The 18,009-nt window shown below is 32.0% G+C and overlaps 2 protein-coding genes across 4 annotated transcripts; both read left to right on the forward strand.

Moving 5' to 3' along the window:
- The first annotated feature begins 2,425 nt into the window (after nt 1-2,425).
- Nucleotides 2,426-6,935, forward strand: LOC11420108 (paramyosin). Of its 2 annotated transcripts, XM_024775853.2 has the most exons (5): nt 2,426-2,658; nt 2,946-4,962; nt 5,481-5,939; nt 6,477-6,608; nt 6,705-6,935. In XM_024775853.2, the coding sequence occupies exons 2-4, from the start codon at nt 2,964-2,966 to the stop codon at nt 6,599-6,601; spliced, it is 2,583 nt and encodes an 860-aa protein (XP_024631621.1). In that variant the 5' UTR covers nt 2,426-2,658; nt 2,946-2,963; the 3' UTR covers nt 6,602-6,608; nt 6,705-6,935. The 2 variants fall into 2 exon arrangements, with proteins under 2 accessions (XP_024631621.1, XP_013465267.1); XM_013609813.3 differs by having other exon boundaries at nt 2,427-2,658; nt 6,477-6,935.
- A 2,229-nt stretch (nt 6,936-9,164) lies between these two features.
- LOC11422134 (uncharacterized) lies at nt 9,165-13,229 on the forward strand. Of its 2 annotated transcripts, none has more exons than XM_039830811.1 (4): nt 9,165-9,772; nt 11,142-12,013; nt 12,110-12,652; nt 12,949-13,229. In XM_039830811.1, exons 2-3 carry the CDS (start codon nt 11,153-11,155, stop codon nt 12,389-12,391), a joined length of 1,143 nt encoding a protein of 380 aa, XP_039686745.1. In that variant the 5' UTR covers nt 9,165-9,772; nt 11,142-11,152; the 3' UTR covers nt 12,392-12,652; nt 12,949-13,229. The 2 variants fall into 2 exon arrangements, with proteins under 2 accessions (XP_039686745.1, XP_039686746.1); XM_039830812.1 differs by having other exon boundaries at nt 12,113-12,652.
- The last annotated feature ends 4,780 nt before the right edge of the window (nt 13,230-18,009 follow it).

Genomic DNA, 18,009 nt, shown 5'->3' on the forward strand with positions numbered 1-18,009 from the left:
CAGGGACTAAATTGACTAACGGAGTATACATTCAGCGACTAAATTGACCAACAAAGTCTACATTCAGGGACTATTTTGCAATTTATCTGCATTCAGTGACTAAAATGAAAATTTCTTTCCTATTGAGGGACTAAAGTGACTAATATCCCTCTATTTATTACACTATTCTTCCTACCTTTTTTCCCTTCTTTAAAGGTTTATTTGTCAATGCTCGTGAGCTTAACTGAGTTGTTAGATATGTAATTTAAAACTCGGCCACCACCAAAAGAAGGTATGTTTGTCGTGGTAAATGAGATTTTTAAATATAACTTTTTGACTATGAGTAAATATAATATGATTAAAAGTTATTTTGTTTTGGAATCAAACTTGAATTCGGCTAAACAATTTGTAAACTCATTAATCACTTAAATTTAATCTTTAAGTTTTATGGTGTGGATTTTTATTGTTGATTTTATTTGATTCAATGTATAAACTCTAAATATATGAACAAATATGTGACCATTAATGTTCATCAAATCTATCTATCTATTGTATATAAGAGAAAGTAATCTTATGTGTTTCAATAAAAATTAATGGATTTTGTAAACAAAAATAAATATTTTATTCGGGTATATATATATATATAGCATTTCAAATAAGAGCATTTTTTAAATGAGAGGAGTAAATAACAGCCATTAGATTTGATTCAACGGTTGAGATCATATTTTCCTTAAAAATTGCACCATGCATCACTTTTTCTCTTCTACGCGCGTGTTGTTCAATACTGCCTCTTCCTTCTCTCTTCTTCCTTTTATTTTTCTTCTTTCAATCGCACAAGTTCTTCCCTCCAAAAAAAGTTCTTCCCCTTTTTGCTGTTGGCAGAACCTACTTCATCGCAACAAATAGGAGTATCGATTGAAGTAAAAAAAGAACATATATGGTTATTATTCATATAAAATTTTATGATGCACAAAAGTAATTTTCAGCTTCATTGCCGCCGCCTTCATACCTCTCATTATACCCACTCTTATTTTGAGAAAATTTGTGCAGACTCCTTATATTTCTTTCCAAGATACGGGTGTGAATCATTGAAAGAAGATTAATTAATTAATTGCTTTTGTTAATCGCTGGAATGTTTACTGTTGAAGTGGATGTCCTTAAAAACTCCTCTAATTAATTAAGAGCTGGAATGTTTGATATTATTAGTAAGAGAATATTAATTAATTAATCGCATCCTTTTGTTATAACAATTGGAAATTTGGATCTTTTTTCATGGTGGATTGATTTTGTGCAAATAACCATAACTATGTTCCATTTTTTACTTTAATGAATACTTCTATTTGATGTGATGAAGGGACGAATTCTGCGAACAAAAAGAAGAAAGAGGAGGGACAGAAGGAAGAAGGATGAAATGAGAGAGAGATCAAAATCGCAGCCTGTAAAAGGAAAGGGTTGATTTTGAAGGCCATAATGAAGGAGAAGATGATAGATTTGAAGTTGGTAATAATATTGAAGTAAATGCAACACCAACTCTTTCAATGTTGATACTCATCACCCAAAGGCTTCAAAGATACTTGAGGTAATCAGGCAGCCTCCCTTTCTTCATTGGATCAAATGCAACACTGATGGAACATCTATTGGAAGTCCTAGCCCCTCAACTTGTGCGAAATTCAAGAGAAGAAAGTCTTGATTGTTTTGCTTTTAATATGGGAAACTTAAATGCTCTATTTGCTGAAATCATGGGAGTAATTCTTGCTATAAAAGCTGCTTTTGATAGAAACTGACAAATATTTAGATATGACTCAAAGCTAGCCACTTTACCAGTCAAATCCCCATTGATTGTTCCTTGGCAACTTAGAAATAAGTGGCTAAAATGTAAGATCAAAATGAATACAGTGAATTGTTTTATATCTCATATTTACAAGGAAGGAAACCTTTGTGGAGATAAAATTGTCTCCGCAGGTTTATCTTTGAATGAACTTACTTGATGGAACACTACTCCGATTGTAATTAGAGAGGACCTTGTCCAGAATAGACCAGGTCTACCTTTCTATAGGTTTTGCTAACTCTTTTATGAGGGTTTGGTTTGGTCCCATATCTTTCGTATACCACTCTTCCTTTATATACCACTCTTCCTTTATTTATTTTAGGGTTAAATATGTTTTTAATCCTTACATTTTGCGTCTCTTGAAAGAATAGTCTTTACATTTCATTAAATGTTATCAAAATTAATCTCGCGGTTAATTCTCGAATGAAATGCTGATGCGGCAGTTAGTGGATCTCAATTATTTAATGTTAAATATATTTTTGGTCCCTACACGAGACATGTTTTACCCTTAAAATGGGATGTGGCAGAAGGATAGCATGGGTTTAAATTGTTTTTCTCCATTCCTTCCTTCAAAAAAATTGTTTTTTCCACAACATCTTTTTTTTCTTATATTAAGAAGGATTTTGTGGACACCACTCTTATGCCAGAACCCAATAACAATTTGACAAAATCTCACATTAATTTTTTCTTATAGTGATTTCTTATTCATTTCCTTCTCACATTGTTTTTTTGTTTTTATTTTCTCGCCACTCTATGTAAATGCCAAAGATATTCTCTCTCTTTACCTTTCAATTTCATCGTCCGTTTTTCTCTTTTAGCATTGTTACAGCATCAAGCTTGGATTGTAACTTGTAAGCATATTTCAACTGTAACTAATTTTTTTTTCTTTCTTTCGCATTTTTGTTTTCATACAACATGCAATGTTAGAGACTTCGAGCTAATTAATTAATCGAATGCCTATATTATTTATATATGTTGAAATGCTTACCCCCCTGTTTATTTACACTGTCATTGTACTTGTTTATTGTTTCATTTTGCGTCTGGAACCGTAATGTAGCATTACTTGGTGATTCATTTTGACCTAGAAATTTTTCAATTGAACAAGCTTCTTGTTTTTTTTATTTTTTTAATTTCCCAGGAAGTGTAAATTACTTGAATGATGAATTTTGAAGCTTCTGATAAGCCAAAGTTTTGTGGTAATGGTGACGATGAAGGTAGGGAAGCTGTTTCTTGTGAACACTTTGAATCTGAAGATGATGATGTTCCTTTGTTACCGAGGTTTACCCGGATTTCGAGTTTGGTAAAATATGATGTTTCTGTTAAGAAGAGGGATTTTGAGTTTCATGACAACAATTCCTTGCCTATTTCTGTTAAGAAATCAAAGGTGTCACTATATCATGATCACGACAATGATGAAGATGATATTCCTTTGTTGGATTTAATTAAAAGGCCAAGCAAATCAACTGATAAATCATTTTCCTCGCTGAAGAAAGGCCTTGCATTGTTAGAAAACTCATTTCAGGAAGGCAATAAGAAGACGAAATTAGAAGAGAATAGATTGCAGTCCATAAAGATAGATATTCAGGAGTGCCGCAAAGAGCTTGAAAATAAGAAAAAGGAAATTAGTTGTTTTAGAGGAATTTTCGAAGCTCATGAGAAAATGCAGGGAAAAATTGAAGAATGTATTAAGGATTTTGTAGTGAAGGAAGGGCAACTCTATTTCATGGATGACTTGATTGGAGAGCGCAAGCTAGAGCTCAAAACGAAGGAGATGGAACTTAATCAAGTCAAGGGCAACATTTCAAAAGAAATAGAACTTCGTCGAGTCATTGATAACATTGATAAGGACCGTGAAAGGAAGGAAGAGGAACTCAAGGCTCTTTCCCAAAAAATTGCTGAATTTACTTTGGAACTTAAGGCCAAAGAGATAGAGCTTGATGCAATGAACAGATTAATTGGTGGGCAAGCAGAAAAATTAGAGTCCAAAAGGAAGAAGTTGCTAAAGCTAACATCAGAAAAGGAGAATGGTCGTGCTCAAATAAAGGAATTCGAGTCAATAAAGAAGCAACTTGAAGGTCAGGTCAAGGAACTTGAGTCAAAAGAGAAGCAATGTGATGAACAGGTGGAGGCGTTGATGTCAAGAGAGAAGCAGCTTGAAGGACATATGAAGGAGTTTGAATCTAAGATGCAGGAACTTGAAGGTCGTACGACGCAGCTTGAATCAAAAGAGAAGCAAGTTGAAGGACGGGCAATGGAGCTAAAGTTAAAAGAAATGCAATTTGAAGGCCGGGAGAAGGAGTTTAAATTAAAAGAGGAGAAGTTTGAAGGCCTAACGAAGGAGATGTTATTTAAAAAGGAGCACTTTGAAAACCAATTGAATGTGTTAGAGTCAATAGATAACCAACTTGTATGCCAAGTAAAGGAGTTTGAATCAAAACAGAAGGAATTTGAATTCCAAAAGAAGGAGTTGATATTAAAACAAAAACATTTCGAAAGCCGGATAAAGAAGCTCGAGTCAGAAGAGAAGAAACATGAAAGTCGGTTGAAGGAGCATGAATCAAAAGAAAGAGAGTTTGAAGGCCAAGTGACGGAGCTGGAATCTAAAAAGAAGCATTTTGAAAGCCATGTGGAGGAGCTCACATCAAATCTGTGGCAATTGAAAGGACAGGTTAAGGAACTTGAATCCAAAGAGAAACAGTTTGATAGCCGGGTGAAAGCATTTGAATCAAAAGAGGATGAATTTGAAGGCCGAGCGAAGGAGCATGAATCAAAAGAGAGAGAATTTGAAATTCAAGCGAAGGAGCTGGAATCTAAAAAGAAGCATTTTGAAAGCCAAGTGGAGGAGTTCACATCAAAACTGTGGCAATTGAAAGGACAAGTTAAGGAACTTGAGTACAAAGAGAAGCAATTTGATAGCAGGGTGAAAGCGTTTGAATCAAAAGAGGTTGAATTTAAAGATCGAGTGAGGGAGTTTGAAGTGAAGCAGTTGGAAGTGCAACTGAAGGAGCTAAAGTCAAAGGAGAATCAATTTGAAGGAGAAGTGAAGGATGTTGAGTCAATGCAGAATGAATTTGATGGAGAACTGAAGAAGCTTGAGTTAAGAGAGGATCAATATGAAGCATTACTAAAATCATTTGACGAGGAAATTAAATCAGGTAAACGATCTTCATCATCTGGTTTATTAAGACAATTCCATTTCAACTTTATCTTTTAATATCTTAGGTTTTATTCTTGTCAAATTGGTTTGTTTATAATACTATACAACATAAGATTGATTAGTAGATTAATGTAGTCTAAACTTTCAATTATATTTTAAACACTGTTAATAGGCATATGATATGACTGAGTTTCAAGTTTTTTTGTTTTTGTTTTTGAGAGGACTGAGTTTCAAGGTTCAATACCCTGACAAACTATGGAGGCATTTAATAGTCCTTTAGTGCAACCATTTCTGTTATTGTCTATTCTTTGATCTTATGCAACTTCTGGTGATTCAGTTGCGGTGCTATGATGATATTGACTGTTACTGTTAGTATCAACTGATTTCTGTTTACCCAGGCATTTAAATGTGTGTGTGTGTGTTTCTATAGTCACCTTGATTTACTCATGTTTCTATAAAATGGGAACTTAAAATTTAAATATATATCAGCTAAATATGCAGTTACATGTTACACAGATGATCAATCAACTCCTACCATTGATGGAAGAAGTTTGCAGTTGCTCCCAAGTGACGAAACTGAAATTCTAGATAATCTGCAAGGATCATCAGATCCATCAAAAGTTGTTTTGGATATAATACAGAATCCCATTATTCAAAAGTATAAGATGGGAGACAATGCTGTAATTATTGATGATAGAGACATTCTTCTGCTCAAACAACTGATGAGAATCAAACCACATATTAAACCTCGTGTAAGAGAAGAAGCAATGAAGCTAGCACTTAATTTGAAATCTAACATAAGTGAAAATACCGAAAATTTGGTGGCAGTTCTGGGTTTTCTACTCCTTGTGTCAATTTATGGATTGGCTCCTTCTTTCGATGAAGATGAAGTTTTAAAGCTTTTCGAGTTTGCTGCTCAGGACAAGATAGCTGTAGAGCTGTTTGGAACTCTGGGTTTTGCCGATAAAGCTTCTGGTATGTTAGTTTAGAAATGTTTTGTTTCAGATACCAGCTATTATACTTATTTTTTTCTCACTTTAAATTTCAAGTGCAGGTTACACGTGTATTCATCAAACGTGTAAATATCCTAGAGACTCTGCATGATATATAATACAAATTACTAAGATTAAGATATTATCTGTTGGTAGGAAGCTGAACTGATATGTAATTGGCTTCTTACAATTGATGCTTGGAAAATGAAATAGACTTCAATTAATATCTCTTTCTTTATCTATGAAGCACCAACATAGATTTGGTGTCCGTGTAGAGTCTCGGGTAAGGCGTGTCCCCGTGTCCGACATGCGTCAGTGTCCGTGTAGAGTCTTGGCTTCATAGCTCTTTAGTCTTTATATGTATCTGTTCTATTTCTTAAAATGTTTGAGGTGTTCTCTTTTCTTATTAATTCTGGGATATTATTATTCAGCCCAGTCTGCTTAGTTTTGGTTAATTGGGACTGACTTGATGGCATAACTAGTTAGTTTTGTTGAAGTGAAATTTTGGTGCACCTTGCAGATTTTGTTCAGAAACTTATCATGAAGAAACAAAATATTGAAGCTGCTAGATTCATTCGTGCTTATATAATGCCAACAAGAATCAAACAAACGATCTCTTGCAACCAAGAAAACCGTCTCCATTGAAATCAAGGTTATTTTATCTTTATTCTATTTCTATTTTATGAAATATCCCATCTTCATGCACCTGCATGTTGGTTGTAAATTAATACGTGGACTGTGAAATCAGGACCATCCTCCTAATGTTCAATGTGCAAATGAATTAGCAAGAATCTCCCTCTCTTTATTGATCCATGCAAAATGTCTGTTATTGTTAGAAAGAATGAGAAGATTCTCAAACAGGGTTATCTCAATTTTGTTGGTCCGCGTCCTTTCTTTTTCTTGTATTTTGCATTTTTTAATGCATATATATTTCTCGAAGGCTTAAGTATGATATGCAGTAAAGTTTTACTATAGTATACTACAATTGAATTAACTTACTTTTAGAACACATAAGTAAAAGCATTTTGAAACTGTTACCTCAGAATGGATGAATTCTGTGCTTTGGAAATTAACTCAGAATAGACTCAAAACATGTTTAAACAATTTTTACGTTGGATTATTGGTAGGGAGCCCCCAACTGTGTGTTTAAACAGTAAAACTAACAAACCCTCTTGAATTTTAAGTTGAGTCGAACTGTAAAATGAACTTGGCCTCAATTTGCTGTGAAACTCGTTTTGTACGCTGTAAGATGATGCATGTAATTTTAGCGGTGTTTTCTTTTACCAGACATTTGCAGAAAGAAATAGGATCTTTTATGTGATGGAAAAGACAAATTTTCGAAGTTAAATGATGAATCTTCTTATTAGTACTTTCTTGAATTGCAATTGTGCAGAGAGAATACCATTATATGTGTTTGGAAATCCTATACATTCTGCACTAGAAATTGAATGTAATAAGAGAATCTTACGAAGTTATTAAAATATAAGTTTAATTTTACATGTTAATTTTAGTCCATAAGTGTATGTTTGGATTCATAGACTGCAGTGAGTTTGATAAAATTAAGGTGAGCCATGATGATTTTTTAAAAGCTACACTTTGGGGTAGTGAATTTCGTCAAATCCACTGTAATATCAACAAGAGGAGTTTATGAGTCTGTGGGGATAGTGAATAAATTAGAGATAATCTAAATAAACATTCACACGTCAACAACGAGGGTGTTTATGAGTGAGGATTAAAATCATGAATTAATAAAAGTTACTAACTAAAATGCTCTAAAATATAAAGAAATAGCAGGAATTTTAATCACAAAACCAAGGAAGTTGATCTTTTGTTGGGTAGTGTTAAGTTAACGTCTTTTTTATTTATGGTTGAAAGCGAACAAGCTTACTTCCGCTTTTAGTTACACTGACCGGTGGCGGGACCCTCTTTTATGTATGGGTGTTTGAGATTAGCTTTCCTCACATTTGTTTCTTTTGTTGTGCTTTCCGTTGGCATTAGACACTTATCTTTGTAACTTTGTCGAGAGGTTCTCTCTGCACACCTTGTGCGAGATGAATCTCTCTTGGTGTTTAATATAATCTCATTTTGATTTCTTCAAAAAAAAAAAAAAAACATCAAAAGTGTATATAATTAAGATTTCTTCGATTCCTTATGACTGATATATTTTAAAGCATTCTAAAAATTTTAACTTTTAAGTAGGAAATCTGAAGTTCGAACGTTAACCCTACATATTTCAATGTATTTTTTGAGGCGGCATATTTCAACTTATTTCCGCCGGTGTTAATTATAACCAAATTTTTATTTTTAGGCTCATTCAATAAATGATTTATGTAATCTCAAATATAAATCATGCACATTATTTATTCAATAAATTTAAAAAGTAAAAAATTGTTTATAATTAAGATCGAAAAGAGTATTGTCTTTGCCTCCAAATAATTCTAATTTAAGCATATGTTAATTGCTTTGTGCGTCGGTTTCTTCTCCTTTCATATCAATATTATTATTTTTAATTAGCAAGAGACCTTAGGCTAACTACAAACTCATCATTATCGAACATTGCTTAACTACAAGTTATCCATTAGATGTTGATTTAGTATATTCCTAATTTTACCATCAAGAAATTAAATAAAATACCAAACTTACAAATTAAAGAGAGAGGGAAATAAAAAAAAGGGATATAATGGACAAAAACATACTCTCAATGGGTTAAGCTCTTGTTCATTTATCAAAATATAAATGGAGAATGCAATCTAGTGAAATATAGACACCACACCATGGTAGATAATGACTTCTATTATTAAGCAAGTCTCACCAATTATTAACTAGCACATAGCACATGTTAAGAAATTTAAAATAATAAGTTTGTATTGGAAGTTATGTATTTCATATTAAATATATAATTTTTTAATAAATATCGTATTTATTTTGTATTATATATATATATATATATTTTTTGACAAGGTATTATATATAATATATTAAATGCATATTAGTGGATAATATTATTTTGTAAGAAAAGAAAGAAACTATCTTTTTTGTACTTTCACGAAGACATTTTTTTGAAAGGAGGAAGAATTATTATTATTTTTTTAGAAAAGCATAAAGAAATTATATGTTCGATAGATAATAATGTTGTTGTCAAACAAATATGAAGTAATCTACATAATTTAATAAAAGAAATTACATTCTTCAAATTTTATTTTATTTTACATAAATACTTTTTTAAAAAAAATATTAATCGAGACGTGCAAATACTCGCGAATATTTCAACACCAACTAAATACCCACATATGGATAGGACATGAATATCATTTTTATCAAATTAGGGTAACAGATTTACTCATGGTCACCAAAATCAACAGGTAACGGTATCAATTATCATGGCTTTCTCCATCTTCTTCAATATCACATGATATCACAGAAATGTCTTCAATCACCGAATGGAAACGGTTAAATATAAATGCTAAACTAAAATATTTCTACATAATTCAGAAATCCTCTCAAAAAAATAATAATTCAGAATGTAACGTAACGTAGGAGTAGTAGTATACATTTTATTTTCCTTTTTTCCATACAAAATTCAATGCTACAATAAATAAACAACAGTCCAAATATTAAACCCACCTCTGCAACCAAGCAAGCAATAAACACAAACGTATTAAATAGTTTATTCTCAAAACTAATTCCTTTCTTTCTTTGTCTTCTTTCTTTCTTTCATTTTCTTGTACAAGAAAATAAATTGCTTCTATATACTCCTTTCTCCGGGTGCTCTAGATAAAGAAAGCTAGCTGATTCCTGGTTCAACATTTTCTAAAGGTTCTTTTTCTTCAACTCTTTCTTTCTGTGAATTCTACTATATTCTAATGCCATGATCATAACTTTCTTTGTCTCTTTTCCTGTTAAATGAATGTAGCTCTATCTAACAAAACTGGTAATTTGCATTTCTTTGATGTTCATGCATGCATGGCTAAATTAGAATACTGTAAGTGTGGATTAATAATCTTGAAATATCTAGCATTTTTTCTTGGAACATTTATTATTTATTCTTGACTTCTTGATTGGTTATTATCATTGTTATATTTGATTCATTATAGGTATAAGATTAAAAAATGCATGATGATAAATTTGTGTCATATCAATCAATTTTCTAATGTGGATCGACTATCTATTGATCAAGCAGATTACTTGGCCTCTGCTGGTTTTCTTTGATTTTCATGTTTGCATATTCACTTTTATTTACGAGAAACTAAAGTGATTCTAGGAACATAAAATTGATTTTGATATGTTTTTGTTTTGTTGAGTAGAATTGATTTTGGCTTTAAAATTTAGTGTATTTTTGGAATCATGAGGAGTTTGACACCGTGGGTTTGTTGAAACTTTAAACTGAAACTTTAAAGTGTAACTTTAGCCAAAATCATGGTGGCTCACCATCATTCCATCAAACCAAACATGCACTAACTTTAACTTGAAATTGTGATTTGGAATTTTTAAATTCAAACATGATTTATAGTCTCGATTTTATTCAAACATAGATCACTTTATAGTCAATTTAACTGTTCATTTCACATTTCAATTTATTGTAGAACCGAACATGATTTTGGCTAAAGTTGATTTTGACATGTTTTTGTTTTGTTGAGTAGAATAGATTTTGGCTTCAAAATTAAGTGCATGTTTGAAATCACGGGGAGTTTGACGAAATCACAGCGGTACCATGATTTTATTGTTCATTTCATTTCACTTTAAAGTTGATTTTGACATGTTTTTGTTTTGTTGAGTAGAATTGATTTTGGCTTCAAAATTAAGTGCATGTTTGAAATTACGGGGAGTTTGACGAAATCACGGCTGTACCATGATTTTGTTAAACTCATCGTCAATCCAAACATGTACTAACTCTAACTTGAAATTTTGATTTGGAATTTTTAAATCCAAACATGATTTATAGTCTCAATTTTATTGTTCATTTCATTATTACTTGAATGTATCAAAAAATTACATCACTTTATAATCAATTTTATCGTTCATTTCACATTTCAATTCATTTGTTCAATATTTGTCATAGTAGAACCAAACAGATTCTGTTTCACTGTAATATGTTTAGAACTAGCATATGCAATAATGTCAGTTGATTTTTCTTGAACATTTTATTGAAAATGCTAAGTTTGAGTTTCAATTTATTGTTTTGCAGAAACTAATTTCATGTTAGTCAGAGATTTAATGGAAAAAAAGCAGCTAAACCTTAACCGGCCACTTTTATCAGTAAGGAGAGTCACATCAAAAATAGCTTCTGAATCAGACAACAAAAGGAAAAGTACTGATAATCCTCTTCCTTATTACAAATCAGAGTTAAATTCAGGTCCAGTTAGAAATGCCGGCGCTATTCCTTTTCAATGGGAGAAAACACCGGGAAAACCGAAAGATATGTCAGTTATTGAGGAGGGAATTGGAAGCACTGTTTCCAATCCTCAAAATACTGCATGTTTGGATAAAAAAGTAATAAAACATGAGAGTGAAGAAGATGGAATCGAGGAGAAGGTAAATTCTGATTCTGATTCAGATGACGGAGATGAGAGTTTTCAAGATGCTTGTGACACACTTTCGAGGACTGAATCATTCGTCACACGCTGCAGTATGAGTGTATATGATGATCATGAGGCACAAGTCAACCCCTATGGAAGTTTCTCAGGCGATGAAAAGGCTCGCGATTTCATGATTGATCGGTTTTTGCCTGCTGCAAAGGCAATTATATCTGAAAATTCTCAACGTGCTTCCAAGAAGCCGGTACTTATCGGACAAGGACAAAAAAAACAGCCTTGGAAAATTGGAAGTGCTGAAAAGTCATCTCCTCTTAATCAGCATAGACCAAAATCGTTGCGGCATAAGGAAGGAGGCATATTAGAAAGTGATGGTTCACAAAACTTTCCAACTAATACTACAGCTTGTGGACTATTTCCTCACTTTTGCCTTTCGAATCCAATGCCAGGAGTAAGAACGGAGAATAAGGTTCAAAACAATGCAGGCTGTAATTCTACTGCTTCTCCAATTGAAACTAAAAAAGAGGTACTAATTTGCCTCTATCTAATTTTCTTTCACTTTTGGTTTTGGTTACAATTTCAATTCATAAGCCTTTATGTTTATTTCATCTCTCTTGTTCAGCAGCATGCTAGACCTCAACTTGAAAGGGGATGTGGCGAGCCGTTAGCCCGTGATAGCACTCAACTTGAAACTAGCTATGAAAGCCCTATAGTTGAGAAAATTCTATATGTTGATTCTATACAGAAGACAAAGTTCCAAATGAATCACAAAGGAGATTTTTCGCTTGATAATAGCCAACGGCTGGATGTTGTAAATGTGAAGGCAGCATCAGAAGCTAAAATTTTGCAATCTCTTGATTTAGAACATGCAGTGGAAGATAATGATGGGAAGATTGACTTATAAAGTGAATGTGGTGTGAATTTAGGCTATCAGGAGCTATCTGATGCAACAAACTTTTTTGAGATTCCTCTTGTCCTTCCTCCCCTGAAAGCTCCATCAGAGTCTTGGCTTAAGCGCACTTTGCCTACCATTTCGACAAAGAACACATCTTCAAAGTCTAAGCCTTGCTGCAAGTATTCATTCATGACAGCGTCACTGTGTCCCAAGCGGGAAACAATTGTTAATTCTTCTAATATGCAACATGGTGTCGTGCAGCTCCATGAGGTAATTCAGTACTATCTCGTTATCATATTAAGTGTCATCTTTGGAATATTTATGCGTCAAATTTTGTCATTTTAGAATATCGATAGATTAATTACTTTTTTCTGATATATTAATTAGTCCTTCTACTAAACTTTAGTAATTACCCTAAGAACTTGAAAATGACTGTAATTAACGATTTTCTTAAGGCGCATGTGTTACCTCAAATGACACTTTATATAGTGCGGATGGAGTACCATTTTTGTCTGTGCATTGTTTTGTGTAACAATTACATGCCTTGAGTCTTCAAAAAATTTCAGGAACGGCTAAAACCGATTGCAGAAGATTGAATTTTTCAGAGTGAAGGGTTTTATAAGTTGACTACTTGCTCAAATGTACAACATTTTTGGTAGTGTAAGATTTGGATCACTTTGTGTTGCCATGCTTTTGGTAACTTTATAACTGTAAATCAGTGTTCCCTTTTAGTATCTTTGTAAATGTGATCAGTATTTTTGTCATTTTCATTGTAAATTACATCATTCTTTAAGGTGATATATATGTTCATGTGATATAATAGCAACTTCACTAGGCCAGAGCCTATTTCTAAAAATATAATGTGTCAAATTAAATTCATTTAAAATGATGCAAATTTAATCATGTTAATATTGAGTTTGTGAAATATAGTATTAATCATCTTTTGATTTTAAAATACACTAGTAAGCCACAATGAAAATGTAAAACAAAAACATTTGTATGAAGCAAATTTTTGCTGATTTGGCTAGAGTTGCGACTCTTGGGCCGGTTGTTTCTTCTTTTGTCTAGACCCTTTTTTTTATTTTATTTTTAATTTTAAAATAGCTTTCATTTTTTTTTCTAATAAAAATAAAATGTAGTGACAAAAACGAAGGGGTCTAATAATTTAGAATTTTGTTAGAGACAAGTAAAGTCTAACCTAAAATTAATTTATAAATTGAATTCAAGTTATTTTGAATTATTAATATTTATGGAGCTCATTAAACTAAAGTTCAATCAATTGATCGATTGATTAACATCACAACATATCATATTTTTTTTAGAGAACAACTTTGAATTCAATTTTCCTTAAAAAAAAAAAAAAAACTTCGAATTCAATTTTAAATAAGTCAACTTATATTTTTCTTGATAAATATTAATTTTTATTAAATTAACATTTAATCCGACAGGTTGCTATGCGACAGCTTAAAATATTTGACCGAAAAAGGAACAATAACTAATTTTGGACACGTTACAGATTATTACAATATGATTATTACAATCAATCCCTATTTTATAGCTTGACAAGTTGAAATAATTGTTTTTTTAATATTTTAACCAATTTTCCATGTAAAAAAACTCTGGAAGTTTTTGACCAAGTTTATAACTTCATATATGGTAGAAAACATTGAGATAATCAAGGAGTCAAGTGGACCCCGATCTGAATTTGTTTTTGTACCCACATATTACGTATAGCAAAGTGTGTATGTCTTCAGAAAGATAAGCTCACATTATTCTGAGTAATGGCTAGAGAATTTCATGCTATACTTGGTGGTGGCCAGGGAGATTATAATTCAGGAATTTTATATTTATTGGGAATTATCTTTCTGTCTCTTTCAGTTTTATCCATCATCATATTTTCTTGTGGTGATGACAACCATCACAAGCATCGAAAAAGAAGAGGTGGACGTGGTGGTATAAGTGGAATTGGTGGTGATGGTGGAGGCCATGGTGGTGGAGGAGGAGTAGACGGCGGTGGAGGCGGAGGTGGTGGCTAGATCAATTATCTTTTGTACACAAATATACATTGGTATGAACATGTATAAATGAAAATTAAATTAGTTCATAGAGTTCTTTAATTTCTGAGGTAATTGAAATTCTTGACATGTTAGTTTTTTTTTTCTTTTTCTTTTCTGTTTTCTTGTAAACATGGATAAAGCATTCCTGATTTCATTTTTGTTTTTCTTCCTGTTAAGAATGTCTATGTAATTATTTATATGTGGAATTTTATGTTTTTTGTAATCTTATTGCAATTATTTAATGTAGAAATGCTAGTTGGGTTTGGGATAAGAAGCCCAGATACTAGATATGTGTGGAATATGCTTTAGCTAATATCAAATGTTCAATAAAAACACATAAAAGTTTGAAGGAGTATATTCTGTTCTCCTTCCTTCATATATCTTATTGAAGAAAACAAAGAGTTCCCTTTATTCAAAGGTAACCTTAAAAGTAAAAATTATTTATCTTCAACCTATTGCTTTTATCATCAATCATGGGACGGTTTCGGTTAGTAAAGTCCATGGTTAATGGTTTATGGTATGCTTTTGTACATATTCCATGTGGAGGTAGGCATGTCCCATTTTCTTACTCATGTTGGGAAACTCTATTTGGTCATGTGATACTAATACAAAAAAGAAAGTGTAAGTTCAGATTGAAACCTAAGAGGGGTGAATTAGGTTTCTAGGAATATTGGTTAATTTTTGTAAGTTTAGCGTTCTTGATATGAAGGTATGAATGCGGAAAAATAAAAGAGTAAGGAAAGAAGAAAAGACACAAGAGAATTATAGTGGTTCCCCTCTAAATCTTAGGGTCAGTCCACTCCCTTCACACCCCGCGAAGGAATTCACTATGTTAGAATCTTTGTTACAAGCAATCTCACCCCAAGACCCCCTAACAATCTTTCTAACATAAACACAAGAAATAAACCCTCTCTCTTCATTACAACACAAACATCAAACACTTTTTGTGGACTTTGAATCTTCCCGAATCAAAGAACCTTTTACAAGATAGCACCCCCACTATCTTAAACAATAATTCTAACCAACAATGGCAAGAAACTTTATAAAGTAGTTGAAGAATAGCAAATGTATGGTTGTATATCTTTATCAATATCTTTCTAACAAATGGACTTAGTGCTCAGAAAACTTTCAAATAAATGTTAAAGTGCAGGCAAAGTTTTCCAAACAATTTGAATGAAAGTTTGAAGTGATATAGAAAATGTCAATTGAGACAATGAAAGTTGTTGTGTATATTTATTTTGATTCTCAATTGTATTTATAGAGGCTAAAATAATGTTGATGAAACAATACACTTTTTCGAAAAAGAGTTACCAATGAATAGACACTTATTTAAAATGATACCTATTCATAAAATAAGTGTATGAAATGCATTTTAGAAAAATAGCCGTTTGACACAAATGATCAATTATTATTAGAAATTTGAAAACATGTTGATTTTAATTTGCATCATAATTAGTTTTACTAAAATAAACTATAATGCATGTGTTTGCAATTCATGCGTGCCATGATTTCAAAGACCAAATGCATGCCAAAAATATTTTATTAAATATGTTATTTTCCAAAAGCAATTATGGTTTTCATGCAAAATCACATTATATGAAAATAACTGTAAGTGTGTGATTTATTTTCAAGAGATTTTTAGACATTATTTCATATGGGGACTTAGAAAAAAATTTATAATTATTTTTTTTGCATTCTATTCTAAATTGTTTTATAAGTTAAGAATGATAAATCAAAGATAAGAACTATCCTTACAAAAATATAACTTTGAAGCCTAAGTCCTATTATCTTCATTCTTCAATTTGAGCCTCCATAATTTTTCTTCTTTTGTGATGTGAGTTACAAAAATATAACTTTGATTTTTTAAGAAAAATTAAAATGTGTGCGTGAAAGTGCAAATTGTTAACCGCAACAAATTCAAATCCTCTCGAAAAAGGGTCTTGTCCTTTTTATCGATTCATGTCTTTAATGATCTTGTTATGCTTAAACACTTTGATCTGGTTCTTTTCAAAATCAGTAGGTCTGTTTTATTATTATGAGGAACAAAACTATCACATCATGCACAATCTTCTATTAGGTCTTCTTTAAAAGCTTATCTAGGCTCAGTTATGGACAACGTAACTTGGCTTTTTAGTGATAGTTCCACAATCTCATGTTGGCAAATAAATGGCTTGATGAACCAGTTACTGATTTATCTCATATTCCCATGCATCTTCATCGATTGTTAAAGATTAAAATCTACGGCCCAAGACTTCATCTTGTGTGTAATGGTGAAGATTTTGGGGAACTTAACTTGAAAAGTTCTTATGATTTTCTTAATTCCCCTTATCAACCTTCTTATTGGGGGAAAAGCCATTTTGACTACATCCGTTTCACGTAGCAAAAAAGTGCTTATGAAGTTATAAGACACCGTAGGTTCTTCCACTTAAAATCCTTAATGGTTGCAAAAAAAGTCCATTACATATATACGAGTCTCACAATAGTATATAGTAAGTAAATGGGTTAATAGTGTTTTCCACCCCTGTAATATATGTCAATTCTTGTTTTCGCCCCTATAAAATTTTTGGTTTGATTTGCATCCTCGTAAAATTTTTATTTTCCAGAAAACACCCCTAATAGGCCATTTTCAGAATTTTTTTTCAAGAAATTTTGGTTTTTGAATGGCCTATTAAGGGTGTTTTTCGAAAAATAAAAATTTTACGAGGGTGCAAATCAAACCGAAAATTTTATAGGGACGAAAACTGGAAATGACATATATTACAGAGGTGAAAAACACTATTAACCCTAAGTAAATTATCAAATTAGCTATGATTTTATAGAGCGCTTTCAAATAAATCTATGAGATTAGGAGTATTTCAAAAGAGTTATCAACTCTATCAAACTATCAAGCTGATTCTTATATTTAACTACTCATAATCAATTAGATCTTTATATTTTAACAATTTACTATCAATTTGGTTATTATATTTAATCATTATCAATTTAGTTTATAACATACTCTTAGATGAACAAATGTGAGTTACATTTAACACAATCAAATAACTTTTTGAATCATAATATCAATAACTTATTTGAATGCGAAGTCAGAGACGAATTTAACGGTGTGTGTGACAACAAGACACCTATATGTGTGACAACGAGACATAACATCACACATAAAGTATACTAAAATGTTAACAATTTAACTTTACTTGATCAATGTTGTGCATTGTCAAAGACCATTTTAGAATATCTATGAAGCAAGTAACAAAATCAGCTACAAAATTTGATTACAATATTCAACAACATCATACATATATACACAAGTTATTCAGGGACTCTACAAAATTCCGAAAGAAAACAAAACAGAGAAGAGCCGTAGAAGAACCTAAGTGGGATATAAAGCTCACACAAGCTTAACAGCTTTAAGCTTCTGGGCTATATATCAACTTCTAATTGTGGAGCTATATACCTTTCCCACGACCCGAACATGAAAACGCCGCCGCAATAATTTTGATTATCCTTAACTTGATTTGCCCTCTCCTTGGTGGGAACATTTGAGTGGATTTACTACTCTGTTTGGCTTCTTCA

The sequence above is a fragment of the Medicago truncatula genome, chromosome 2 (genome assembly GCF_003473485.1).
Source record: "Medicago truncatula cultivar Jemalong A17 chromosome 2, MtrunA17r5.0-ANR, whole genome shotgun sequence".
Classification (NCBI taxonomy): domain Eukaryota; kingdom Viridiplantae; phylum Streptophyta; class Magnoliopsida; order Fabales; family Fabaceae; genus Medicago; species Medicago truncatula.

Coding starts and splice junctions, on each gene's coding strand:
- LOC11420108 (XM_024775853.2), top strand. CDS start 2,964: ATGATGAATTTTGAAGCTTCTGATAAGCCAAAGTTTTGTGGTAATGGT. Junction 4,963..5,480: donor TGACGAGGAAATTAAATCAG/GTAAACGATCTT, acceptor CATGTTACACAG/ATGATCAATCAACTCCTACC. Junction 5,940..6,476: donor TTTTGCCGATAAAGCTTCTG/GTATGTTAGTTT, acceptor TGCACCTTGCAG/ATTTTGTTCAGAAACTTATC.
- LOC11422134 (XM_039830811.1), top strand. CDS start 11,153: ATGTTAGTCAGAGATTTAATGGAAAAAAAGCAGCTAAACCTTAACCGG. Junction 12,014..12,109: donor CAATTGAAACTAAAAAAGAG/GTACTAATTTGC, acceptor TCTCTTGTTCAG/CAGCATGCTAGACCTCAACT.